Genomic DNA, 27359 nt, shown 5'->3' with positions numbered 1-27359 from the left:
GAAAGTTCCACCTGCATATGGAACAGGTTGTGCAGAGAGGCTGAGAAGTCTCCTTTTCTGAAAGTATTAAAAATTCACCTGGATGTGATCCTGTGCAATGTGCCCTAGGTGACCCTGCTTGAGCAGGGGAGTTGGACTAGATGATCTCCAGATCCAGTTCTATGTGATTTTAATCCTTGCTGCTACAGAATATGTCCCTTCAGACACAACCTTGTACAAGAATACACAGTAATACTTAGTATCTGTTTCTCACACATGCAAAAGTTGTATCATTGAACGTTTAGTAAGTGTCTATATCCAATATGCTTGTTTTGCATGTCCTCATCGCATGTACAGCACTCAGTCTCCCATGTTTCTCTATGCAAGGCTGTCCTCAGACTGAATTCAGAACCAGGACGTTTCAGAGTGCTCCAGCTGAACACAGCACCTCTCAGGCACTTCTTGTATCATGTTCCCTCCCTATTCCCTTTCTCTCCCCTCCCAAAGGAAAAAAAAAAAAAAAAAAAAAAAAAACTTTTGGAGGCGTACTGTTCTTGTCCACACCTGCTTTTGTATCAGCAAATGTCTTCTGAATACAAACCTGAATTTTTATGTTATTGGGTAGGAAAAAAGAGAAAGTAGATTGATATATCATGTAATGACAAAATAGGGATTAAAAGGCTGAACAATATGAAACAAGCATCAGATACATGAGGATATAGAGAAAGAGTGAGAGGATGGGTAGATCCTGAAAGAACTGGAACAGAAATAAACTGTCAGGATGGACAGGAAGGATGAGAGGAGTAGTTCAGGAACTGGAATCTGAGAAAAAGTAATGGAGAGATTTTGGGGAAAGAATGCTTTTGATTGAAAATTGCTGTACTGGGAAATGGATGATCTCATGGCAGAAAGGAATGGGAATCATGCTGTCATAAATGCCAAACAGAGGTTGCTTTGAAGACTGAATCAGGAGCTTTGAAGAAGCTATTTTAAATGAAGAGGACTTAACAGTACCCCTCTCTGTAAGCATGCTTATACCACCATTCCTGGAAAAAAAAAAAAAAAAAAAAAAAAAAAAAATCTTAATTTGATCACAACCATGTAACAAAATTAGGTGATGACTATGGACATTATGTTTTCTGTAACTGGACTATCTCAAGATTTCTTACATTTTCTTGAAGTCACAGGTCTTAACTGCTTGAATCTTGTTAATTCAATTCACTACATAGATGTACAGCTTAGCTCATGCATTTTCACACCTTTTAAATGAAGTGTAGGAAGAACACAGCAAATTAATATAGATCATCCTGTTTTTTTTCACACTCTGAGGCTTATGACCCAGTTGTAGCTTACATGTGACAAAACATCTTTTACATGAGCTCCTGTCTTGCTCTTAAAATAATCTCTTACATGCTATGTAATGTCACATTTGACTTCTGACAGTAGAGGAGACATTTCTTCTTATTTTTCTAATTGTCTGCAGAAGTTCAACACTTCTTAGGCACCCGGGTAACAAATTAGTGGTCAGATTGTATTTCTTAGAGGGTCAATTCTATCATTATAGTATCCGTGAGCATCCTGAAGCATTGCTTCATCGCTGGTTGGCTAGTAGGCCACACCTGGTATCGGCCACAACTATTGACACTACCCACGCTTGCAGCTAGATGATAGCAGCACTGTGCCACCTAGCTCAGATGCCCTCCCCGATTAGGAAGTTTGAACAAGTGTAGAGAGATGCAGAATGTCTCTTCAGTAACACAAACTACCATAAGCACACTGAACTCGACCACTTGCAAGCTTCTGCCAAGCTTCAGAAAAGTTCACTATATTAGTCCTTGTTTGCCAAAATTTCCATAGCTTGTGCCTAGAATAGCTGACATTTCATGAAGTATGTTAGCGTAACCGTTCTCTGCAGGACATCCAAGCTTCCCTCTGAACAGGAGATTTTTTTTTTTTTCCTCCTTTCTTCTCTTGAGGAGCAGTTCAAAACTGCTGAATGAGCTCATGCAAGAATTTACTGTAGTTACAATCCTAGTCACACACCACAGTTAGAGGTCTTTCTAGCTTGCAGCAGTAACTGCAAAGTAGCTCCCCAAAATATAAAAAGCAAAACAAAATAATTACCAAAATGAAGCATCCAGTGATGATCCCTCCCATGATAACAATTTGTTAGCAGTTAAAGTCCAAAGGAGTCCAACAAATCCCCTGAAAAACTTAGGGCATTTCCACTGAAACCACATGGTCTTATATTCGCCAATACATAATTTCCAAAATGTTTCCTATTTTTTCAAAAATAGCAAACAAAAAAATCAACCTTTTTTTTAAATATACCTTGATGAAAGCATGAAAGATTTTTCAAGAACAAAACAGACTGATTTTAAAGCTTCTGCTGAATCATTCAGCTGAAATTCTTCAAGAATATCTGCCTTATCACAGCTTTTACAGACCACATTAAAGTTACTTATTTTGAGGATTAGCATGTTCAGGAATGAATGCCACATGCATCTAAGGCTTCCTAATTAATTATACCCATAAATAATGCAAATCCCATTTCTAGCTGATTTTTTTTCCCCACCTCAATTAACTGATGCAGGTAAATTCTATTTCCTTTCTTTAATGTTTTGGAAAGCAGAGCTGTAACACCAAATCACACCTCTGAGACTGAAGACTCCTTAAATTCTCACTTCAGAATTCACAAGTTTACCAACCATATTATTTTAATTTACTTGTTAGTATATACATTAACACTCAAAAGTGTGATAAAAACAAACAAAAGTAGCTTTTTAATAAACAGCATGTGATACAGACTTCAAAGTTAAATAAAAAGCAGACTTTTTACAGTTTCTGATGAACATGGACTACAAAAAGTGTCATAGGGTATAGGCCAAACTTTGTTATTTGAGTAGCATAGCAGAGGGAAAGATACACAGTTTGTTTATTTATTTATTTATTTTTAAGGATACTGCAAGACTATACTCAATATGACAACACATGCATCTTGCTGTATCTTAAATACTTTTTTGGCCCGTTATTACTAAAATGCCTTTCTTTCTAACTATTATACCACAGGAACTTTATCGTAGAGTGACACAAACTAAACATGGCAACATTTCACTCCCTCCCCCCCCATTAGTGGTTATCTCAAAATAATTGTCTCATTTTTAAAAAGACGTTTCAAATATTTGTGGGTGTTTTCTCCCTTCTTGATGCAGACACATAACTGCCACTAGCTTCAACAAAATAACATACAGGCATCAAGAGGCTATACCCTCCTGGGCTCTATTTATCCAAAATGCCAACTGCATCCCAGGCTGCATTAGCAAGAGCATCACCAGGAGGCAGGGGCAGGTGATCCTTTCCTGCTCCTCAGCGCTGGTGAGGCCCATCTGGAGTGATGGGTCCAGTTCTGGGCTCCTCAGTACAAGAGAGACATGGACATACTGGAGCAAATCCAGTGAAGGGCCATGAAGATGATTAAGGGACAGAAGCATATGACATATGAGGAGAGGCTGAGAGAGCTATGACTGACCAGCCTGGAGAAGAGAAGGCTCAGAGGGAACTTATTACCCCCACCTGATGATGGGGAGCAAAGACAACAGAACAAGACCCCTCTCAGTGGTGTCCAGTGAAAGGACAAGGGGAAATGAAATAGAGGAAATTTCATTCAAATATTAAAGTGTGGGTTTTTTTTTTTTGTTTGTTTTTTTTTGTTTTTTTTTTTTTTTTTTTTTTAAACTGAGTGCGGTCAAGCATTGGAACAGGTTTCCCAGAGCAGTTGTGAACTCCCCTTTCTAGAGGATCCTCAAAACTTAACTAGACTTGGCCCTGACACACCTGCTGTAGTCGATGCTGCTTTGAGCACGGAGGTTTGAACAGCCGATCGGCTGTTCCAGAAGTGCTTTCCTACCTCAACGATTCTGTGAAAATTCTTGCAGTTGTGGTACCAGTTGCAATGACAGAAATGTGTTCAAAACTTCATGCATGAGGATCTGGGGAAACAGACTGTAGCCCTACATTATTTTTAGAACCCTTTTCTCTACCATTATCACTGAAGTCCTTAGACTGCAAGTGAATTTTGGTAGTGTATATTGAATACTCACATTTAAAACCTGAAGGAGTAGGAGGGGGAAAGGGAAAAGGATGATACACCCAGATGATAAATTATACATTTATCTCTGCAACAAAACACGACAAATTTGGACCATAATGACTATAAGGCAAAAAAGAGAACTCATCTATTCCTCCCTTTTTCTTCCCTCCTCCATAAATGAAACAGTAGGACAACTTTCTACAACCTGGGACAGCTGATAATTCAGGATATATAACACTATTAAATTAAATATACATAAAAGGAAAAAAAAAAGCAAAGCAGAATGAGATTGCAGCTATGAATATCCATGTTTTAGCCTCATGGATTAACAGGACAATAGCAGATGTAAGATTCTTAGGAAATCTTAGCTTCTACTTCACTAGGCTCTCTATAACTTGAGCAATATAATTAGGCCAGGCTTAATCATAATTAATTCAAATACTGGAACAGGTTCCTAACTAAATTTACACAGTTACACTGAACAAAATAGTTCCTAAATCAGCTTATACCTACTGAGGAATCAGCACCAGAATTTCAGAGAGGGTCAAGATAGAATGGTGTATTTTTGGCCTTCTTTACGCTGACTGAATATTGCATCATATACGGAAGTGACAATAAGGACACAAACTTAAGACATGTTTATACAAACCAACAACGAAGCTAACTTCAAAGTATGGGCAGGACATTGCTTCGGATAATCTCGTCTGACAAATATTTTATGTCATTCTTATCCTACAGGCATATTCCTTTGGGGGTGGGGTGAGGAAAAAATACAGAGGGATCCAATTCTGGATTTGAGTTAGGAGTGCTAGCACAGGAAGACCTCATGTTTTTAAAACCGAGTCCCATAAAGCTCAGAAGTCAAGAATAATACTGTACTGCAAATACTGTATTAAGAACAACTGCTTTTCCCGAGGGTGCGTTTCATAAGCCTTTATACTATGCAAGTGTTTAAGAGGACAGAACTTTCTTTAGCAAGCAACAGAAGCCCTGGAAGTCTTAAAAACAAAAGTAACTATAGACAAGATCACAGTATTCCTGAATTAGGAAGCTGAAAAGGCTAGGTAATAAAGAAAGGTTCCAAAATTGTCAAATGCTTAACGGGGTAGCTAGTAACCATTCTTCTTGTCAAGAGAACAGCTTTTATATTGAATCTATTTGGGACTTTTAATATATACGCAGTCTAATTCTGATTCCATCTGCTACTGTGAATTCAGAGTAATTCTTATGAAGTCAGTGTTGTATCAGTGTAAGTGAAATCAGAATTTCTGAGCACCTATTGATTTGGTTATGGCACACAGGCAACCCCCCTCCCCTTTTAGATCCAGGTTCCAGTTGACTTCCTTAATTAACATAAATATACAAAACCCAAATGATGAACTGCACATGTAGTGAGCTACACATCATTTTGGACAGATAGAGCCTTACCTAAACTGAGACAACTTTCATCATGAAAAAAGATACAAATTCATTATTTGTATGAAAGGTGTATTGCAAAATTAAATTGGGATTCAACAATCTGCAACACAATGTCCATAACTATATAATATTAAAAAAAAACAACAACAAAAAAGTAGTGTGGTGGTTCTTCCATTCAAGTAAAACTAAAACAAAAGAAAGAAACATGGAAGTTAAGAAAAAAAAAATCTTAGAAGCAGCAAGTTACAATTTCCTCTGTAATAACACACCATTTTCATTAAATTGAAGTATTGTTAAGATGTCAAAGACATCAACAAAATAATAATTTTAAGTGGCTTTTTTGATTGTTTTTTGAATGGGTCCAGCCCAGGTCTGCAACCTGTACAGACATACAAAACAGGAGGAATTCACAATTATTCAGCATAAATACTGGAACATGCTTGTTATAAAATGACAAAGCAAAGAAAATACCTTCAAATTGTTAACAAACATGGGCTACTGACCACTATAGGGCTTTTATCATTTTATATAAAAAGGAAAGTTGGGGAAAAAAAAACACACCCAACCCCCCCCCCCCCCCAAACCAACAACTCCAAAACACCAACAGCAGGGTCATCACATACAAAGTTTTCTACATGCTTGGTAATTTCTACATTGCCCTTAATATGCAGGCTTATATCTCCTCCACAAGATGCCAAACTACTACTGATTTGGTTTTATTTAAATGCTCTAATTAAAAAAAAAAAAAGTAATGAAAGTGTGTTTATCCTATGAAGAAACCACTAATGCACTCCTTCAGAACAGAAAAGCGTGCATATGTAAGTCAACACAAGCGCCTTTTCTGCCACCTTTAGGAAAGCAAAGAATATATTTTAATGAAAAACTAATCAGCAGCCTGTTTTGTCATTAAATCAAACACAGCTTCACAGTTGAAAAAGTTACTTTTTAAAAAGTTGTATTTCACTAAACCACCATTTGTAATAAAACACATGGCCCAGTCCTGGGCTCCTTACTCTTGCTGGCCTGCTGTAAGGTTTTGCAGGACGAAGGTATTCAGTTTCAATTCAAACTCAAAATAAACTTAGTGTTTTGTGCAGCTGACTCTCAGAACAAAGGGAGTATTTTCAAATCTCCTTTAAGTGTCAATAGTTTAAAAAAATTATCAAAAATTTAAATTCCAAGCAATCTCTATAAAACTCTAGAGCTCATTTACAGGTGCTTTCACAGTCTGCAAGCAGATCTCATTTCTGAAACCAAGAGATGACATATCCTTTCATTTACACCAATCTGAGTTACTAACTCCACTATCTTCAGCGAAGTTACATCAGCACAAAACTGCTGTAACAGAAGAACGTATTTAGGCTTAAATGCCTTGTTTCCCTTTCTGAAAAAAAAAAAAAAAATTTTTTTTTTCTGCTGAAACATATTTTTCAAATGCCCATCTTTGTTACAGTGAGAACAGTTGCTTTAAGCCCATGATATTCTCATACTGCTTTTTTTAAAAAACACTATAATTACCCCAAATCATAATGTCTACATCATTATGAAGTTTCCTTTCTTCTACAGCTTGTGCACAGTATTATAGTTGCAGTAACTTTTAGAAAGAGAGCCTGATTCCCCATACCTTTCAGTTTGTGCAAAAAAAGGTGCAAAGCACTATATGCTTGAACTGAAAGACACTTACACCCATGCTTACAGAATAAATGGCTAGGAAAGGGCTGAGTACAAAAAAAGTTGGGCTCATAAGATCCAATAAATTTGATTGGATCCTTCTGTCCAGATTGAAAAAGGCTGACCGTCTCTTACATAAAGAAACTAAAATGCTGTTTCAACACCAGATAAATAAGGATAATATAGCACTTGATGTGGCATTTGTGTAACAATTCTACTGTTAAAGAGTTACAGCCAACAGGGTTTCAGATTTTGAACTAAACAGAATTTAAACTAACTGAAACTAAGCCATATTGTTAAAAGACTCAAACGTTAGTGTGTGTTGACTGCAAAGTAGTACATACAAGGGTAATTGTCTTCTAGGAACTATGACTAAGGTTAGCAGGAGTGAAAAAAAATCGTATGAACAAAAAGGCCTATGTAACAGTCAATAAGGAGTAATGGGAAGTCTGCTGGACTACTCGAAAATGTTTAGTAGAACTAAGGAAATAAAACTTCACATTCCCCATATTATTCTTGGAACTTTTGTAATTTTCACAAAAGCAGGTTTCCCCCTCTCCAACACTGTCAAGTATGTGTGTACAGTAATTAACTGCAGGATCTTGACTCTGAAAGTGTATTGAAAGACCAAAGTCTTAACTTTACTATCCCCAAAGTCTTTCATAATGTAACTGATTGCACATTTTCTTTAATATATTACATTTTGCTAAATGAAGCCAAACAGTCATTACCTACCTCATCAGTACAGCCTGCACAGCGTACAGTTTATTTATATACTTATATGCTAATCTAACACCAGCTGTCAGCATTTTATATTACATGTGGTATTGCACTTACTGAGTGGCACCTGTGTACGTTTGCAAGTGGACGAGCTGAACCCCCGAAAGCTCCGGACCTTTGGAATTCACTCCCAAGTGCTGCAGATCTAGCAAGTTTAAAACGTTGGGGTAAACATCACCCTCAGAATCATGGGTTTCATTAAGTTAAAAAAATTCTGTTTAATAATTAGGAAAACAGTCCTACCTGAAGTTGTGCGTAAGGGCAATCTGAAATCCTCAGTACTCTAGATAGTTTCAAAAAGCGGTGCCAATTTAATTGATTGCACACATATTGTGTTAAGAGGACAACAACTAGATTTACAAATATATATTATACACACACACGCACACACACAAACACACAAAACAGACAAAGCTATAAATTGTTAGGTAACTCCACATGCTGTGAGCTAGCCAACACGTTTGCTGTATGTTGAACTGCTTATTGATCATACTGAAAATCTAAACAGCTATTTCCAATGTATTAATTACTGGATTAAACAACCACTTCCAAAGGAAGAAGAAAGAGGAGAAATGGTGGACCCAAAGATTGAGGGTTTAAACGTATGTTCCTTGAATAGCCAGCATATAACTTCAGTAAGTTGAAGAGTATTGCCCAAATTTTTTTGAAAAGACTAAGGCCAAGTTTGGCTCTGGCATTAGTGGGCATGTCTCCCACTACTTCAACGGTACTTGTGTCCTCTTTCACTAGGGTTGAATTTGGTCCTAGGAGTATATCTGGTCACCTTCAGTGACATTAATGGAAACGGGAGTCTTGGACAGATAGAACTGGGCTGCAAAATTAAAAGAGTGAATATGGGACAAATCATGTAAATAAAGAATATATATTAATAATAGTTCCTATTATATAAATAGCCTTTATAAAAAAATAATCTTTCAATAATTTTAATAACTCACCTTTCTTTAGGCTCTGGAAAACATGTATGAAAAAAATCTATTCAGTTCAAGTTAGATTAAAGCAAACCTAATATGAACACTACAACTCTTTGTTGCACTAAACCCAATTCTGACCGTTCAATTTCCAGGTTAGTCATTTTTTGGGGATGATAGGGACAAGAGTTTCTCTGTGAAGGTATGAATTGCACCCCTAGAAACACTGAGCAGAAGAAACACCATATTGAATGGGCCTATTTCCTACTGCTTTCAGAAACTGTGCAGATGACAGACCCAGAAATAAAAGGGTCATCTAAACCCAATATATGTTAATGCCTCCAAGCACATTTAAAAGGCACTGTCCCCCACCATTATTTTTAGATCTTTGAGCTTAAAACTCCTTCTCTCCTAACTATGCAGCATCTAAAACATATTCACTATCACTTGATTTCTCTTTTCACTCTTCTCAATCCAGCATAGTTTTTACCTGTTGTACCAGATGTAAGGTAATATACGATGGACTCTCTCATTCTAGCACTATTTTCTTTTTCTTTCTGATTTATCCTATCAAATGAAAAAAGGAAACCTTCTTCCAAGTTTACCTTTCTGGGCTTAAGGCATAACATGAAGTCACACATCATACTAAAGCTTAATTTTTGAAGTGTACAATTTTAGTGCTATCTGAAACCCTGTTTTACATTATTTTCCGACAATTGTCTGAACAGTTCAACTCCTTTCTTGCTGTCAATTCTAATGCCATTCGTGGTTTGTGCAATTCCTATGCAACCAGTCTTTGCTGCTAACAGGTTTTAACAGTGCGGTACCCCCAAAGTGGGCTATTAGTTCTTGTTTTCTTTGCTTTCATTTCAGTTCAAGGCATGTTGCTTTATTGTGTGGAAGATCCAGTCCATTTTTGTTGTCCAGCCACCATGGTGAGCATCATTCATTTGCTTCATGAAGTACTCAAGAGCTTCCTGCTCAGTTTTGTCCAATGCAAGAGTCTTTCGAATATATGCAATATCATCAAAAGACTGCAGTTCTGGCATTCCTGAGCCAAGCATCATGGAGAACAGATTTATGAAAAGATTGGCATGTTGGCGAATTGCTAGATAAGCCTTATAACACATCTCCTGAAACCTATAAAAGAAAGAAGAATTGACTCAGTTTGTCCTATTAGAGGTGTATTTCTTTTTCACCCCTCTAAAAAAGTTTTAGGGTAATCAGACCTAAAAAGTTTGGCATTTTTAGTCTAAAAAGACTACTACAACATTGCTGAAAAGATATCCTTATCTTTCAATTTAGTATATCTTAATTTCTGTAAGACTTGGTAGTATTAGGCTAACACAAAATATATAGTCAAATTGAAGACAGGCTTTCTATCCTAAATACTCATTTGCAGTTCATGCAAATGTTCAACATATACATTCACAGGAATTCACAAAGCCATTTTAGTTATTGTTACTGATATTTGGAGGACCTTCAGATTTCAAAGAAAGTTTCCTGACACCCTGCTGCAAGCATAACTCTTCCCCAATAACCATCAGTGACGGACACACAGAGACACGCTTCCTCCTCTCCTGGCTCCATATTACCAGCTCTCCCAGTGGCTTGCATTTTCACTGTTGCTCCTTAGATATGCTGGAGAATATGTTGAAGACAGGGCATTTGCTGTATCACAATACTGGGTGAGAATGCAAGCTTACGCTGAAATCACTAACTCAAGTCAGGTGAAGGAAAAATGCAAATAAAGCTTTGTTGCAGCATTCAAACAGACAACACAATTGAAATATTTTAAAAACTGTCTTTCCTTTCTTCCGTACAACATAATAAATTTAAGATTAAAACTGGAATGTCTCAAAATGATCTCTAGAAAGACAGGTAATAGAAAAGACTAAAGCAACAGAAAATATTTCCAATTCTCCTTTTTCAGCACATTCTGCAGAATGTCACCAACTGCACAGGCCAGCTGGAGAGCTGGCATCACAGGGGCCACAGGAAAGAGAAGCATTGTCAAGTAACCAACAAGGTTCCCTGGCATGCAGCAAGACATTGGTGAGGATGCTTGACACTTAAAAATCCTCAATTTGTGCAGTTACACAATCTCAAAAGGATTTTGTTTTAAGTATTAATACCAAAAAGTTCAGCCTTTTAAAAACATATCTTTATTCACAAATGTGCTGACCTTGCACATTTGACCTTGCAAAACTAAGTGAGACCGGTCCTATGAAACAGAGGCTATGCAAGTGCTACAGCATTATATAAAAATCACCTGCTGATTTACAAGCGAACGGCTGATCTTCAACTAAAGAATTACAACCTAACCATTACAACCCACTTCAAATAATACTTTTCAGTTAAAGGGCCTAATTATTAAAGGTCATCAGTACCAAAGTGCATTTTAGGTACAAAACACTAAAGTTAGATGCTTAATGAAACAGGCTCACCTTTCAAACTCCCTTGTTTTGGTACATTCCTGGGCTCCTTTACTAATCACTATTAAAAAGTCTTGGGTTAAGACAAATGGCACACGTTCTCTTTTATAACCAAATTTTTTCTTCTTATGGTCGAGGAAGTGCCCAAAATCAATGTGAAACAGCTTGGAAAGACAGAAAGATATATTAAAATTAATAATTCCTTGTTTAAACAGGATCGCAGTAAAATTTGTTCATTTAGTTTTAATTTGGATGAATCTTTTAAATAAACTCATATAGAGCAAGAGATGATATTAGCCTATGCTCCTGCAAAAAAGTATCTTACTTGTCCATCATCTTTCACCATGATGTTACTATTGTGGCGATCACCAATGCCCAGTATAAAAGTAGCAACACAGTAGCCGGCACAAGAACGTGTAAACAGGTCAATAGCTGCATCATACCTGTTGAAAACAAGGAGATATTTTCCTACAGATATTCTAATACTACTAAAGTGCAGAAAGAGCATCTTTTTGGGAGGGACCAACTTCAACTATCTTCACTCAATGAATTAAAAAGTTTGAGCTTTATCACTGAATCACACAAAGTAAGGAAGAAATTCAGCATACTATAAAAACAGAAGTATTTACAGTTAAATCACAGAAGAGCCAACCAGCCATTAAAGAAACTGTCTTTCTTTTGAAGACAGGCAGGAGTTCTCATTTTGATGAGCTACTGCTAAAATACAGACTTAAGCTGTATCTTAATAATTCCTCTACCTCCAACTATAGCTTTACTAAGAAGTCACGAAACAATCTCAAACTCATTTGAAGAGCTACAAGGAGATGTATTAGACCAACAAAACAGCAGGTAGAAATACAGATGGTCATAATTTCCCACTTGTTGAACTTTAGTTCTCTTGATGTTTCCATCAAAAACAGTAAACGAACAGGGGAAAAAAAAAACAAAAACTCACATTTCTCCTTTGTTCTTGTCCTTGAGCCACTGATGTAGCGTATGGCTGTTGAACTGCAACGCGCCTTTTAAGCCTCCTTTACACTGAATCTGCATGATTGTATGAGAGCTCCTCACTACCTCAATAAGTCCCACGCAGTCACCAATAGACAAACAACCATAAGGCAACATCCTGAAAGAAGTTAATTTTTACAGAGCAGGTTTTAAGATAGCCAACATGTTAATAGTATAGAACAGGCGTGTTTAATAATCCTTATCAGTGCTATCCATTACTGATTTTAGGATACAAAAAATCTGTTTTAATGTTTTGTAGATGTATTATCATTAGTCTTGAGGAAAATAAGTTTCCTTTTTCATCTGAAAGTGTCATTCCTACAGAGGAAAACATCCCTTTAGGTATGCCGGAATATACATGTTGTGATACCAAGACAAAAAAGAAAACAATTGAGGTTTTGTATTAGACCTAAGAATCTATGGAACACCAGCACAGTGAGTTAACTAGTGGTGGGGCCAATTGCTGGTATGGCCATAGACATGGTCTTCTCCACTTTGGTGTAACAACAGTTAGTTTTCAAGTGCTAAAAGTACATACATATCTATCTACAATTACATTTTGGGATAAACGTCTGATTTGGAAGTCAAAGAAAAATAGTGAGACCAATCTGCATACTTAAGCATGTAGCATCAATGTTGGACTGTTAGCAAGTAAGACTTTCTGTACCCTAACAAAAGCCCACTGAGACAGACTGTTTAGTGGCCTTAGCAAGGAGAGATTGCTAGTGAGGAAGAGGCACAACTTCTAAATCTTCATTTTCTTTTTCCACTGTTAATCTGTAGGTTGCTCAAGATCCACATACTCCCAGCTGCCTCATCTGCACACTTATTTCAGTTTAGCAGAGACACAGTTGGGAAATGGTACTTAAAGTCTGTCACACCATATCCATTCAGCTTCTTTTCTGAGTATCTGTGCTGCCCCCCTAAAAAACAGTGGTGGCCAGAGATAAGAGAGGATGTAATTTTGCAGATTTGACCAACTGGCTGTTCTTCAAGACAGAGGGGCGCTATGCACTGTGACTCTGCAAACCATGTTCTTGGACAAAGCCAGAATTCTGTCACCCATTGCAATATTAGAGACAAAGCAATCACCCAGATGCAGAAGAGATAAAACAGACCAATAGGGTCTTTGGTCTAGACGATCAGGGAACGAGCACTGTTTGGTGCGTCGTAGAACATACTTGGTTTCACAGTGCAGAGGCAGCTTTGTTACATCTCCTCCTCCTCCAAAAAAAGACTGTACAGCAAACATTTGGAAGCATTACCTAGCCAGCCTCAGTTTTCCAGAAGTGAACTAGTTTATACTGAATGGTACTCTGCAGCAGCTGCTATATCCAGAGACTATTTCAAGAAGGAGGAATTTCATGCATATAAGACTGGATAGTACCTACCTTGCTTACTGAAATGAAGATTCCAACTGCAAGGAGGGCATCCCTCTACAAACCTGAGGATCTCTCACCAATCTTAGAACTTTAACTGAGGGTACTGGCTTTGCAGCTAGTTTACAAGAGGGAGGTAGTAAAAGAACTAAAGTATAACGAGTGAAGCTTGCTTAGGTTTACAGGGTTTTTAGAGACAAAAGAGCATGAGAGAGCTGTGTGTTTAAGATGGCCCACAGGACAAGAAGGAGCAGAATTATTCTAGTCATTGCTCAACAGCAGGATTGTGAATGTGGTGATTTGTCCAGAGCAAATCCTAGAGATATGGTCAGCAGCCAGTACAGTGGCTACTAAGTGTTAGCTCCTACAGCCTTTCCTGGTAATACAGGACATCCCCTCCCCCCCCCCCCCCCCGAATGACTCTAAAGTGTTCTTCAAATAGGACCTTTACTTTACAGATAACGGAGTTTTGCTATCTGAAGGTTCTACAAATTGCTTTAACATGTACAAACATCTCTATTTGTTGCATTACATTTATTATCCTTGGGAGAACAGAAGTAATCTCTAGTAACAAAACAATGCAAAAAACGTTAGTAACAATATTACTTTAGAATGCTTACCGAAGATCAAGACCCTGATTTTGCCAGATGTTTTCCATGATTCTAATTATCTGAAGTGTCAGCATGTCCTGACGTAAGTCTGGAATAGTAAAATAAAGAGATTGCAAGTTCCACAACATGAAAACAATAACACTTTATCATATCTTTTTTCCTCCCCACAAAGTATTTCTAAAGAAAACAAGGCTCGTCTAATTTAGTGTAGGTTTTGTTCTCTCAAATAAGAAAGAAAAGTAGCTTCTAAATAGCTGAGAATGAATATAAGTTTAGTAAATTTAGTAAATTTAAATTTTAATAAATTTAGTAGTGATTTCAATGTTATTTAAAAATATATACAAAAAACATGACAATGGAATTGCCATGTCAACCAGCTATATTATTATACAGTTCCACTATTTTGAAGATATTTGCATATATGAAAAAAGTATTAAATGATATCCTGTCCCATCTCTATAAACTGATCTTATAAAAAAATTAGGCCGGTAAAAATTCACATAGTTTTCATATGAAAAATAGCATATTGAAAACAGGTTTTTAAAAGTTAAAAACAACAAAAAAACCAATAAAACCCACAAAAAGCATCTTGGAATATACACAATTTCTACAGGCCTTTGAGACAAATATTTGTGTGTTCATGCTTCTGGAAAATAAAATCACTTTGCTCAGATGATTTTTTAAGATTTCTTCAATAAATGTGTTTCATATGCTCAGAAAAAATACAAGACTGCAAGCTAGAAAAATAAGTATTGAAAGAAACATGCCGCAGTTGGAATACACTTTCTCCTTACCATCTCCATTTTTAAAGATTATCTCATTATTCTGAAATAACAATTCAGACATAATATCTGGGTTTTCCCAGTTCAACCACAGGGGTCTTTTTGCAGATGACATTATCCTGCACTCCTCAAGCCTATCAAAAGAGATAAGATTTGTATGAAATAGGCATAATTTTATTCTCACACTATATTTCTGTAATATGACTAGGTTCTCCCTTTTCCTTCCCACTCTTTAAACTAGTACCAAATCACAAATGTATGAGTAACCCACAATCAACCACATATTTTTAGCCTGAAATTTAAAATGTAAGTGCAATGCTACTCATTTACTAAATCCAGTGTAAGACCAGGTTGTATTGTAGATTTTCCTTTGGCGCTGTGTGTTTTTTTACAAACGGAAAAAGGACTGCAGTTCATGGCACCTTACAGAAAAACAGTATTGCTCCCTAGTCTGTTAAAGCATTACACTAAAACTGTTTCACTCTTTACAAATTAATCTGCTACAAATCTTTTTCAGTTAACTTTTGGAAGTACTGACAGTATTTACTTAAGTATCTGAACAAATTTCAAAAAAGGTGACCATACCGAAGATTTCCCAGTTGATGAGCAGGATTAAGAGGAGAGATAAAGCCTTGTAAAGCATCCATAAAATCTGGTCGCCTCATCTGTTCAACAAGAAACTTCATCTGCACCTGATAAATAATCACATTTAGATTTTGAGAACCCTGGTTACAGGTAAACGAAGGTAACTATTAGATTTCAACTTTGATTAAAGCATGGTTTTGTGCAGTGCCAACATAAGTATCTCCACTTAGCCACACATTACTCAAATTGACACCATTAACTTTAGTTCTATTGCCTTAAGTAGACAATGGCAAGTGCACACAGAAAATATTACAGCTTTCTAACATATCATACTATCTAAGATAACATACTGTCTACTGAAGTGAACAGTATTTGTACTGTTCTGGTTAACCAAAGAAAAAAGTTCTGGTAATTCCTACTACTCAAGAGCAACAGTTTTGGTACGTGGACAGCTTATAATACCTTCTGGGTCTCATCTTTTTTCTCCTGCTTGAGAATATCTGTGAGGTTAATCAACTTCTCCATAGCCTCCACCTGCCTGCTCAGATGCTTTAGGTACATTCCACACGCTCGACAATAGGACTCCAGAAGTAAACCAAACCTCTGACTTACAGTTTTATTGTGCATTTCAGACCTACACAGAGAGGAAGAACAGTTATAGCTTAAAGACAAGACCACTTACAGGTGCCAGAATGAAGCTATACCTGTAACCTCTTTCTGAAGGTTGCTTATGGGTCTTTCTTCTCACATAAGTAACTCATGTTGACCTCCTGCAACTCATCTTATTTTAACTGGACTGACTAGGCTTCAGGACCCCTTCCAACTCATTCAGCACAGTTTGCAGGCTTTTTCCTTCTACTGCCCAGTCCATTACTTCCTGCTTCATCCTGTCCTTCTGTACTACTTGCCTTTATTCAAAACCAGTGCTTCTTAAAGACTCCATACTTATCCCGAGCTTTCAGTTCAAGCTCAAGGCTTCACGCAAGGCTCAACTCTCATTTTCTCCCAGTCTCATTTAGCTAATCCCAGTCTCTGGTCCCTTTAGCTTTCTTGTTCTTACCTACCCTCAATCTTCCTACAGTCCCAAAATTCATCCCCACATGCACGTTAATCAGGTAGCTTCTTCTATTACATTTGACAAGTTCTAACAAAAGTAGAGAACAGAAAACACAACAAAGATTCCTTGCTTCCTTTTCTGTGCCTGATGACACGTTAGCTTAGAACAGCATTTTTAGAGGAGACTAGATACAATCCAGTAAGGTGTAGGCTGATTTATGCTCAGACTTGTCAACACCAGGAACTACAAAAGGCCAAATTATACTTGGTAAGGAAGGAACCTTGACATATTATAGCTATCAAGCTCTATTAAGTCTCTAATATGCATGTATAAACTGTAATTTTTCAAACTCTTATCACTTGACTTTCTGTAGACCTCAGCTGTTTGCAAAGCATTAAAAGTTACAGAGGCTTCTACAGAGAAGTCTGCAGATGGGCATTTTTTTAAACATGTATTTTCCAATAACTTTTTTGGCTTAAATTCAGAAATAATTGTTTCAACAATAATTTTCTAAGACAGACTGGCAGGAGACCTAGCATAAAAAACCAAAGTCTAAACAGCAGAAATTTGTCAAAGATATAAATACCCAACAACACTGGAAGCTTCTAGATATCTTAGTTGTACTCCTTGCTTTTAGCATAATCACCATTACAGAAAAATCCAATACACATGCTTAATTATCTCTTATTTTTTGCAATTGCAAGGGGTGCCTTGCACTACCAAACTATGTATTCAAACTCTTTAAAGAAAGTTTGTTGTCTATTGCTTAAGGGGTAATACTTTCAGAAAAAGGGATATTTAATATTTCAAAAATTTCAATTTTTACAGCACTTCATCATTTACAGCTTATAGGAATCCCACCACCACTTGAAAGATATTATGCTTACTTTAAATGCCAAAAGAAGAAGTGTCCTATCCTTTGATTGGTCAGTGCCTTCTTGAGTAAAAATCTCACAAGCTGATTATCTAAATACTGTTCATATTTCAGAACCTAGTCAAGGATAAAGAGAAACAACAAGAAAAACATCAGCCATGGATGTTACTGTTCCCATGAACACTATATAGATTAAGACAGTTAAATACAACTTGTATTTTAAACAGAGTTTTCTAATCCAGAATGACTGGCCTTGGTATTTTAATATTTACATGTGTTAGGATTTGAACAATATCTGCTAACAGAGTGCATAGGTCGCCCCTGTTTCAGACACTTACCACCTGATGCTTCCTTTACTCTTAGCAAGTATTTTAGCCTCAGCTTGCTCAAAACTTTAAAAGGACGCTTATGCTCATGCTCTGCCATACGTTAAGGCAGCTGGAATAGTTGCTGTTCCAGTTAGTACAACTGTTCTGCACCTCTGCAGAATTTGAGCGTCTTTTGATATCTACAACAAAAACCACAGCACTACAACACTGAACTTGGTTTCAATGTTTAGAGCCCCTCTTGCTACATTATCTGTAGTGCAAGTACTTTTTGCAGATATTTTTTGCGAACTCTTTTTCATTACGTCTTGGCTTTTACTTTATTTTCTAAACCTCTGCCATTATCAGATACGTTTAAGACATCAAATTTACTGAAGTATGTTAAGATTACCTGTACTAGCTGGATTAAGTACTGTGAAAGTTTGTCATCTGTCAAGTACTTCTCTAGACACCGAACTGCAAAGGCTCGCACCATCGGATCTGGATAATTACAGTCCAAAAGCTCCATTGCTTGCTCTGGCTTGATTGGAGGCCAATCTTTTACCAAACAGTACATCTGCGGAAAAGAAATCCAAGCATATGTCATATGTTCACATTGATTAGGAATAAGCTATAATACAGTCCTGTTAAAAGGTATCATCAGACACAGAAACTGCTCTGGAGTAGAAGCAGCTTATTTGTCATTCCCCTCTAAAACAACTTGGCATTAGCTGCAAATTGACTTTGTTATTTTATCCACTATAAAAAGAATAAAATCTCACCTTTAATTGTCATTGACTAATCAGTCATACAATAAGGATTCAAGTAATACATATGACCAAGAGAAAAATGGGAGACTCAGACTGAGCTTAAGAACAAGAACTACAAATCTTTTCTGGACCAGACACAAAAGATTTCATACAAAAACAGACTGATCAGCCAATTACATGCAACTTGAATCATCTAAATTTTCATTTAAGATATCATACACATGTAACTTAAGGATAAGTTCCAAAAGTTTTCTTTAAAATAATGTATTTTAAAGCTTCTTCAAACTTAAAACTTCTTCAGTGCTGTGTGTTACCTGGGCTACTTCATCTCTAGAATTCCATTTAACAGATAAAAGCAATTTGGGTAGAATTTCCGGTGTATTTACACAATAGTGTCTGTAAAAAAGAAAGTAAGTTTAGATGTACAAAATGTAGTTTTGCTTTGATAACTATCTACTACATCCCTTCAGTCTTGCACCTTTTTCTTCCTTTGTCTGCAGAGTCCCATTAAAATCATAAGGTAGCATAGTACATGGATGCATGCAGTAAAGCAAGACTACAGCAACGGGGAAATGTAAATTACTTCAACAACTTGTCTCCAAGGGTTTCTGAACTAACTCATACAATACTGCATGCTAACACAGGGAGCAGAACAAGACAAGCATGAAGTATTTGGAGTGAAGTTTGACTGTGACAAAAAGGCTTTTTTATTTTATTTCTTTTAAATACCTGTGGCTCCAAAGAAAGTCCTTCTCTTGCTCAGTGATTTCAGACAGAGGATCTCGTGTACATATAGCTCGCAGCTGCTCCTTGTCGCTTTCTCTTAATTCATTATCTCTAGCTATTCTGTTACTCTGAAGAGAGAAAGAGGTACATTAGCCTCCACACATTGCATTCTGTTGTCATACAACCTACATGAAGCGACATATTTTAACAGCATAGCAACATTTATAGCCTATGTCATGCAACATTATGGTGCCATTTCCCCCATACAAGTGAGGACCTGCAATATTAAAGAGAGAGAAATATGAAAGACTTTTACAGGGATTTGATTTCTACTACCACTTTAGTCAAAACTGGGACAAGAAGAGATATTTCAACTGAATCAGCTGTGTAGAGAAACAGTTGCAGTTGACATCTAAGGAATAACAACACCAAGCGTAGAACAAAGTGAAACAGGTCACTTCTGTCTTCAGTTTTGAGATTGCAGACATTTGCTGAAGTGGTAAGCAGAGTATGAGGGGAAAAATCTAGGTGAATGAAAGTGAGAACACAACAAGAAAACTTAATGAAAGAGAAAGACTGGAAAACATTACCCAGAATTAGTTTAAGATATTCCCCAAGAAGCACATGCAAAGGAACTGATACACCCTGCAATTAAATTTATCTCAGACTTTGTTTATTAGAACCAGCTTAAACCTATGGCAGGGATTAAGACTCAGTCTACTTGATTACTCATGGCCTGTTGCACCAAGTTCAATTTCTCCTCTAACTTCCATCTCTTAGTTCATGTAATCTGTTTGTTTTACAAGTAACATATGATGCAGTTTCTAGTGTTGCAACTACAGAACCAATAGAGGTTGCAAAAAACCCACGAATCTTAAGGAGTCTAGTATTCCTTTTACTACAACTGTAATAAACAAGTTTGGTGCTTAAGATGAAGCTATCTATGGAGAAGATTCTACTTGGACTGGACAATGTTTTCAAAATGAACACACATTTTGACATCGTTATGATACATAAGAAAATGAGTGGTCAATCTCTTTTCCAAGTTCAAAATACTTAAATTGTAGCACTTCAGAAACTCAGAATTCATACTGAAAGAAATACCTAACACCTAACACTTGTTCTACAATTTCTACTTAGTACAATAAACAAGATACTAAGCCAAAAAAAAAAAAGGACTGAGCTTCGCCTAGCAGTTTTGTTGATGGAAATTTTCAACTGGTATATATCTGTATGTCTTTAATAGAAGGAGTTTTTCCGGTAAGTCTACAGTTCAAAAAAAAATTATTTTTGAGAAATGAACAACCTGAAATTTCCAGATAGGAAAATGTAAGTGAAAGTCAAAAAGCAAACAAACAAACAAACAAAAAACAAACAAACAAAAAACCAAAACCACCTGCATAGTGGATCATAAAGCCTGTTTATGGGAAGCCCCCTAGGAAAGTGCATTTATCCTGTTGTGTTCAGTATGAAAAACCTGAAATTCTATGAATTGTGAGACAGTAAATTAGATCTAATATTTAAAAATCTTCTTTTATATTTGAAATATTTACAGATCTATAAACAATCTCTTAGAAGTATGTATTAATTGATTTTTAATGCAGTGTAATGTATTTCAAGGTGAAATGGAAAAATATAGCTATGCTGTTTGTACCATAATGAAAATATTTATGTAGAAATCATACTTCAGTGACTGCATCGATTATTTCGACCATTTTGACAAGCATTTATTTTTTCCTCTTTCAGATATGGCAGTTGCTACACAGTAATCTAGTATCTGATTTTGGATGTGTAACACATTGTCTTCCTTCTCCCTAATGTAGTTAATGTTACAGACAGCCATAAATTCACAGAGTACTTGAATATAAAAAGTTTGACTCCAGACTTGAAGATACCACACATTAAAAGAAGATCATAAAGGGAACAAATACAATATTAAGATATCGCCAGTGATACTTGAACTTACTAATCATTTAAGAAAAATGATTTAAAAGGGATAAGTTGTAAGAGGATGCTTGGCAGACAACAAGGAGGGTTGAAAGAAAAGCAGTATGAAAAAGAGAGAGAACAAAGCAGTGATATCCAGTTTCTCTGTTTCCCTGCCAACTTAGTAATTAATGAAAATACGCTTTCTCCATATTTAACCACCACGACCTCCTTCTACAATATTGTGAAGAATACCACAAAAAAAGGAATGGCAATAATTTGAGACTTTTCCTTTCTTTTTAATTCAAAGTGTAAGTTGATCATTACTTTGCCACTGAAGTCAGAGCTTATTCTCACCATTTTCTATTTTGGTTACAGATAGAACAACACAACAAGTCAGGTGTGTATAAGTCTAGATAATGAGGAGGCTATTTTACCCAAAAAACCCAAATCCAAAACAAACAAAACCTCCTTAACTTCAGTTCTCAACCCAAGATAGTTAGAAGTTTACCAATACTCAGACAGTCCCCCTAACCCTTCTGTGTATCTGCTCCACTCCTATTTGAAAACTTCATCTGCCTTTGAGACTACAGTTCTTCAAAAAAGCAGTACAAGTTATGCACTGCATCATTTTTTACTGTATGTTCTGAGATGTACCTCTCCTCTGCTTCCTCAAACTCAATCCAGTAATATTTTTTTTACTTTGCTTTTGTTCTCCAATCCAAACTGCAGATAATACTGTTGTACTCTTCTTCCACTATTTTTTTCTTCCCTCCACACCTACACTACCAGCAAACTATAGTCTCTCTCTTATACTACCTTTGAAGTCTAGCCTGTATTTACACAACTAAATTGTCAGATACTATGACATAAGACCAGCAGAAGCTCTGGGTTTGCTACAAGTTGCTCAGTACCTCAAGAACAAAGGCCTATCTGGTCAAAAACTGGTATTACACACAAACACTGGTATTACACACAAACACAAGAAAATCTCTTGCAAACTTGCAATTAGAGCTACTTAAGAGCACATAGTTATAACTGGTCAATTCAATAATTTAGGAGTGTTCAGTTCTTCTTTGAGGCTAACATTCCAAAGACTGCTTTTCAATGCCTTTAACTATCTGCTGTCCAGTTTGAATATACAAAGATTTAGCTTTAAGTTTTCAAATGAGTTCTGAGTTACAGTAGTTTGCCAAGAAACCAGCTGTCCTTAACTTGTTACGAGCCTTGCAGCACTCCTCTGCCACAATATATACCATAAGCAGATACCTGACTCTGTGATGGACTTCCCTTAGAGTATTGAGGAAAAAAAAAGAGAGAGAGAAAAAAAAATTGTCTTTACCATACTTATGGACCTAACTAGTCAGTAGAAAGTAAATCAGCAAGTTACAAATACATGTAGGTTATACAAGAAAGTCTACCTATGAACATCAAATTGCAACTACGAAAAACACCATCATTGAAGGAGAATCACATTTTGCAAAATTCAAGCATGTACTTTTGAATTAACTTAATTATGCCAAAGAGTCCCTAACAGTTTGCATGGTAAGACAGTTCTTTAATATACTTTGGTTGATCAGTGAAACATTAATACATTTTCATTGGTACTATAAAGGAGAACATATTACTCACTTTGCTAAACAGCAGACGAAAATTTGATTTATTCTATTACAATAAATCAGGATACACGAAAAAGTTTTCTTTACTAACATGCTTTAAAAATGCAAATACTTTCAAGTTATAGTAGTTAGCCTTGGAAAGTGAGTTTGCCTTACCAGCCCCGCATAGCTGTAGTTAAACCCTAGTTCACGTGATATAGTCCAGTTGGCATGTTCTTCAATCACCGTCATATCTGGAAACTTTACAGGATTGCTAAACCAATCAAATTCCAGCTCTAAACATGGAGTTTCCTATGTAAAGGAAATTTAGATTACTTTTTCCTGTGGAATGATACAATTCAGAATATAGCATATTTTGAATAGATACTCCTAAGGAAGAAACTTGCATGCAAATACTTACTTTATTTGGATTTGATCCAGTAACACCAATAGGATTCAACAAATCCTCCAGCCCATGAGGTACTGCCCAAAGATTCAAAGCCATTTTCCCAGATACAAGAGTGTCTGTGTAATCAAACATGTTTATATTTCCCCAAGCCAATGGACAGTGTTCCTTAAAGAGATTAATGATAATTTCTCAGTTTCATCCATTAACTACAGCACAGTAGTACATTTTCAAGTAAGAAACAGATTGAAGATTTTTACAAATGTAAATATATTCATAGTAGTTCAAAGTTCCATCTGACAGAGAGAAATCAAAATCTTTTGATTGGTAAATAGCTACTATTTTCCCTACGTTTAAACTCTAGCTAATAGAAAATGAGCAGGTCTAACCATAAAAATAGAAGTGATAGACATGCTCTGAATGAACTCTTGCTACTTTTTCAAGCAGTCTTGGGATGAGGAGGGAAGCAGCAGCAACTGGATTCAGGAAAACAGCACAGTAAATCTTGCTACCACAAGATTAATACCACATCAGTTAATCAATTTAAGTTGGCAAAGAGAGCAAATAATTAGAGAAGTAGGGTTATATCAGAAGTTCTCTTGGGTCCCTTTCAGTAACACTTGTTTAGTTCCACTTTTTTGTGGTACTTCATATATCAAACATACCACTTAATATACTGGTATTTACTGTTCCATGGCATCTGAAATTATGGAACTCAATCTCTGATATTAAACCCCTCCTGGGTGAGCCAGGAGAACTAATACTGTAATTAATGCTTCTATGCAAGAGCAAATTATTATATACCTAGATTAACAGAAAATAGGTCGTGGAAGTTATATCATATTTTTCTCTTCAACTCTTCTTATTCACTATTACTACACCACCTAACCTCTGTGCCAACATATGTTATGCCATTCTGCAGAATGTTATCAAAACATTTACTAATATTTGCCAGCATTTTCACCACACCCAAAGTAACCAAAGATTTGTAAATTTATTGCTACAAAACGTGGTTCCAGACAAAAACTAGATAGTACACATTACACACAAGAACCCAGAATTTAGACCCAGAATTTAAAAATGCTAGTAGCTGAAGTTAAGCTCTATATTTAGATACTTAAAATAACTGTTTGGGATCTTACCTCGAATGTTGAAACAGCAAAAGTTCTACTTACTTTAAAAGCAGAATCCCAGCATAAATACCGCTCTTTTTAAAATCAATAGGTAAGTAACTTTTGGGTTTAGAAATTTAAGTTTAAAAACATTCACACTTTAAAAGATTTAACTTCAATCATTTCGTCCAGTGATATAGTACAGACATGACATACAGTGTTGAATAGGTAAGGTTTTTTCAATGCTTTTTCATTTCTGACCACCAAAAAAGTGGTAGTCAGAACAGTATAAAAGAAAAAAGAAATCACTACTTTAATCAGATCTAAAACAAACCTGTCACTAAGACCCATTTCTAGGGCAGTGTTTACTAACTATGTTTACAAACTTTATTTTTGCTTGTTACTGTGATAAAGCTATGAAGTATTTTACCTCTTTAGCACCCTTCCGGCCTTTAACAGAACAGATTGAAAGGCAGAGTCGAGCAGCACGTGGAAGATCGGGAATGTACATGTCATATGATAGCCATTCATTCCATCTGTAACATTTAAAAAACAGAATAAAAACAGGTTAAAAGAGAGCACTGAAAATACCAGGAAGCAATCAGCAGAATAAAAAGCATGTGTTATATTTCTCCCTGAAGTCTACCTGAAGGGGATGCCTTCTTACTGAAGAAGGGTCCTCTGATATGCCTTTGACTACATTTGTTATCTTCGGGAAAGAAAACTTCCCCAATTAGTCTTCTAGCACCAATACTGTTTGAACAGTCATGCTTGTTTTAGTTCTTAGTAACAAAAACTTAGTAACAAGTATATTCACTTAACTCACTGTCACTCCTGCAAACTCTGACTGCAACTGTCAAACGTAAGTATAATCTATGGACAATGGATTTGCTTATGTTTCACTAATGTTAACTTTAGCTTGTGAAATATTTTTCACTTCAGGGAAAAGAAAAAGCAAAAGGGGAAAAAATATAGTATAGCTTTCAGACTTCCACTAAGTTAGAAATGCTATAAAGTAAAAAGATATTTCCTAGCTGGAAATGTAATACAGAAATCAAAAGCAATATTCCTAAGTGTCCTGCAACGTCATTTTTACACACACTTATTTTTGTTAATATATTAAGTGTTTGATATACATAGAACTTGATTGGAGAAAAACGTTCTGTAACAGGGGTTGGGAGAGCTAGAACAAACAAACAAAATCTTCCAAAGCTTTTTTTCTAAATTTAAGAATCGTTTAATGTATGGATTGGCATCTTCAAGTTTTGTTGCCTACAATACATCTTGCCAGGTCTGTGACATAAAGACTGAAACTAACTTACAGTCAAACTTGAAGCATCGGAGAGTGGTTAAATATCAAGACTAAAATATTATGAAATTCCTCAACAATAACGATACAAAATGATATTTTTATAGCTGCATAAAGAAAGAAAAAATGAAACCAGTAGCAACAACAGGACACTTTCCAAATAAATGCTTAACTCCCCATGTTGCCATTAAACTGTACGGAAGTGACTGGAACAGGAAACAATTAACAATTAAGATGCAAAGAACTGCTTCAGCAGTGAGGGATACGATGTCTATGAACTGAAGCAAAAATCACAGTGAAGGCCAAAACATGGTAAATGTTAACCTCTAAGTGACTGAATTATAACTTATATTACATGGTGTCATTTATTTGTGAAAGTAAGGGCTTCTTCAAATCCTCTGTTTGCAGAATAGTAGGTTAGATATCCCATGAGATTCCAGCACACTAGAAAAATGGTAGTTCATAAAAGAAGATAGGCATTTTCATTTTGGTAACTCCTCAAGCATTCTGGAGCCTTGTGCACAGTCATTGTTTCCCCATTTTTCACTACCTTATAATCTCTCTATTATCATTAATTTAAGTAGCTTGAACCATATTAAAGCAAAACAAGTGGATTCACTCTGCTCTCAGTATGTCTGTTAACCCTAGAATTGCACTGCTGAAATAACTCTGATGTTGCTCCATTTACCACAGTAATCAAAACACAGACCGATTCTCCAGAAGCATACATATTAATTTTAAAAATCTTAAAAGTAGACTTAATCTCTTAATTGGCAGAACTGTGCATCTGAAGAGGAACTTCCAAAGTTGGAAGAGGCAGCAGCTCCCAAGGACAGCATTAATTTTCTGTGGTGTCTGTAACTGCTACAACCAATGCTAAAAGCAGCATTTTACAAGCAAACAACTGCCTTAAGCCCTTCTCTAAGGATAAAGAAATTGACAGATAAACTTTATTGATAAGTCAAATTTACTGAATCCAACCAGCCTAGTGCTGGCAGTCACATCCATGTTAAGAGTAGTTCCCATCTCTCCACACTCAGTAGTTTTGCTTTAGGATATGCTGTGCAAACTCATTGGAACAAATTTGAAGATTACACTACATTAAGTTGCTTCAGGCTGAAGGCAGAATATGAACCTGCAATAGGAACACTTGTTATTCAGCCACAGTTGAAGAAAAAACTCTCATATCTGTGCTGATTTCACAGTATTAACTAATGATTATATTGGGAGTTCAGAGGCAACTATGAACACACATGTGAAACAGATCTGTTAGTAAACAGATCAATATATTACATATAATATTACAAGACAGAATACTTGTGTTTGAATGTAATCAACCCTCTTTCTAAATGTGGTGACATGTAAAAACATTCTTAACAAAACTTAAGGCAAGCAATTCCTCGCAAGGAGCTCTACTTCAATAATGCTAAACATAGCCTATACTTCTGCAGTACTGTTGTTTAGGATGCCCTGAAAGTCAGGTTTTTTCTAGTCATTCTTAGTTTACCTGGGATTAGAACAAGGTACTCTCTGAGTATTCACATTGTCACACAAAGGCTCCCCTCCATGGTAGATACCTGTTCGAACATAGATCTGAAAACAATGTGC

At 36.2% G+C, this 27359-nt stretch overlaps 1 protein-coding gene across 6 annotated transcripts in view; it reads right to left on the bottom strand.

Annotated features, from left to right (window-relative positions):
* Window positions 1-2736: 2736 nt before the first annotated feature.
* Window positions 2737-27359, bottom strand: part of PIK3CA (phosphatidylinositol-4,5-bisphosphate 3-kinase catalytic subunit alpha) — a 46423-nt gene continuing 21800 nt past the window's right edge. For 3 of the 6 annotated variants that reach the window (XM_062582322.1, XM_062582320.1, XM_062582321.1), the window contains 16 exons: window positions 27259-27344; window positions 24873-24978; window positions 23346-23498; window positions 23102-23236; window positions 19404-19528; window positions 18989-19070; window positions 18317-18481; window positions 17613-17716; window positions 16131-16302; window positions 15669-15775; window positions 15096-15217; window positions 14311-14389; window positions 12259-12429; window positions 11629-11746; window positions 11316-11467; window positions 2737-10008 (listed from right to left, as the gene is read on the bottom strand). In XM_062582322.1, the coding sequence (XP_062438306.1) occupies window positions 9738-10008; window positions 11316-11467; window positions 11629-11746; window positions 12259-12429; window positions 14311-14389; window positions 15096-15217; window positions 15669-15775; window positions 16131-16302; window positions 17613-17716; window positions 18317-18481; window positions 18989-19070; window positions 19404-19528; window positions 23102-23236; window positions 23346-23498; window positions 24873-24978; window positions 27259-27344 (2148 nt within the window). In that variant the 3' untranslated portion in view covers window positions 2737-9737. The remainder of the gene's footprint in view (window positions 10009-11315; window positions 11468-11628; window positions 11747-12258; window positions 12430-14310; window positions 14390-15095; window positions 15218-15668; window positions 15776-16130; window positions 16303-17612; window positions 17717-18316; window positions 18482-18988; window positions 19071-19403; window positions 19529-23101; window positions 23237-23345; window positions 23499-24872; window positions 24979-27258; window positions 27345-27359) is intronic. The other 3 variants (XR_009959223.1, XR_009959222.1, XR_009959224.1) reach the window with 3 other exon arrangements.

This window comes from Rhea pennata, chromosome 9 (genome assembly GCF_028389875.1).
Source record: "Rhea pennata isolate bPtePen1 chromosome 9, bPtePen1.pri, whole genome shotgun sequence".
NCBI classification, from domain to species: Eukaryota; Metazoa; Chordata; class Aves; order Rheiformes; family Rheidae; genus Rhea; species Rhea pennata.
This window is presented reverse-complemented; position numbering and strand designations above follow the sequence as displayed.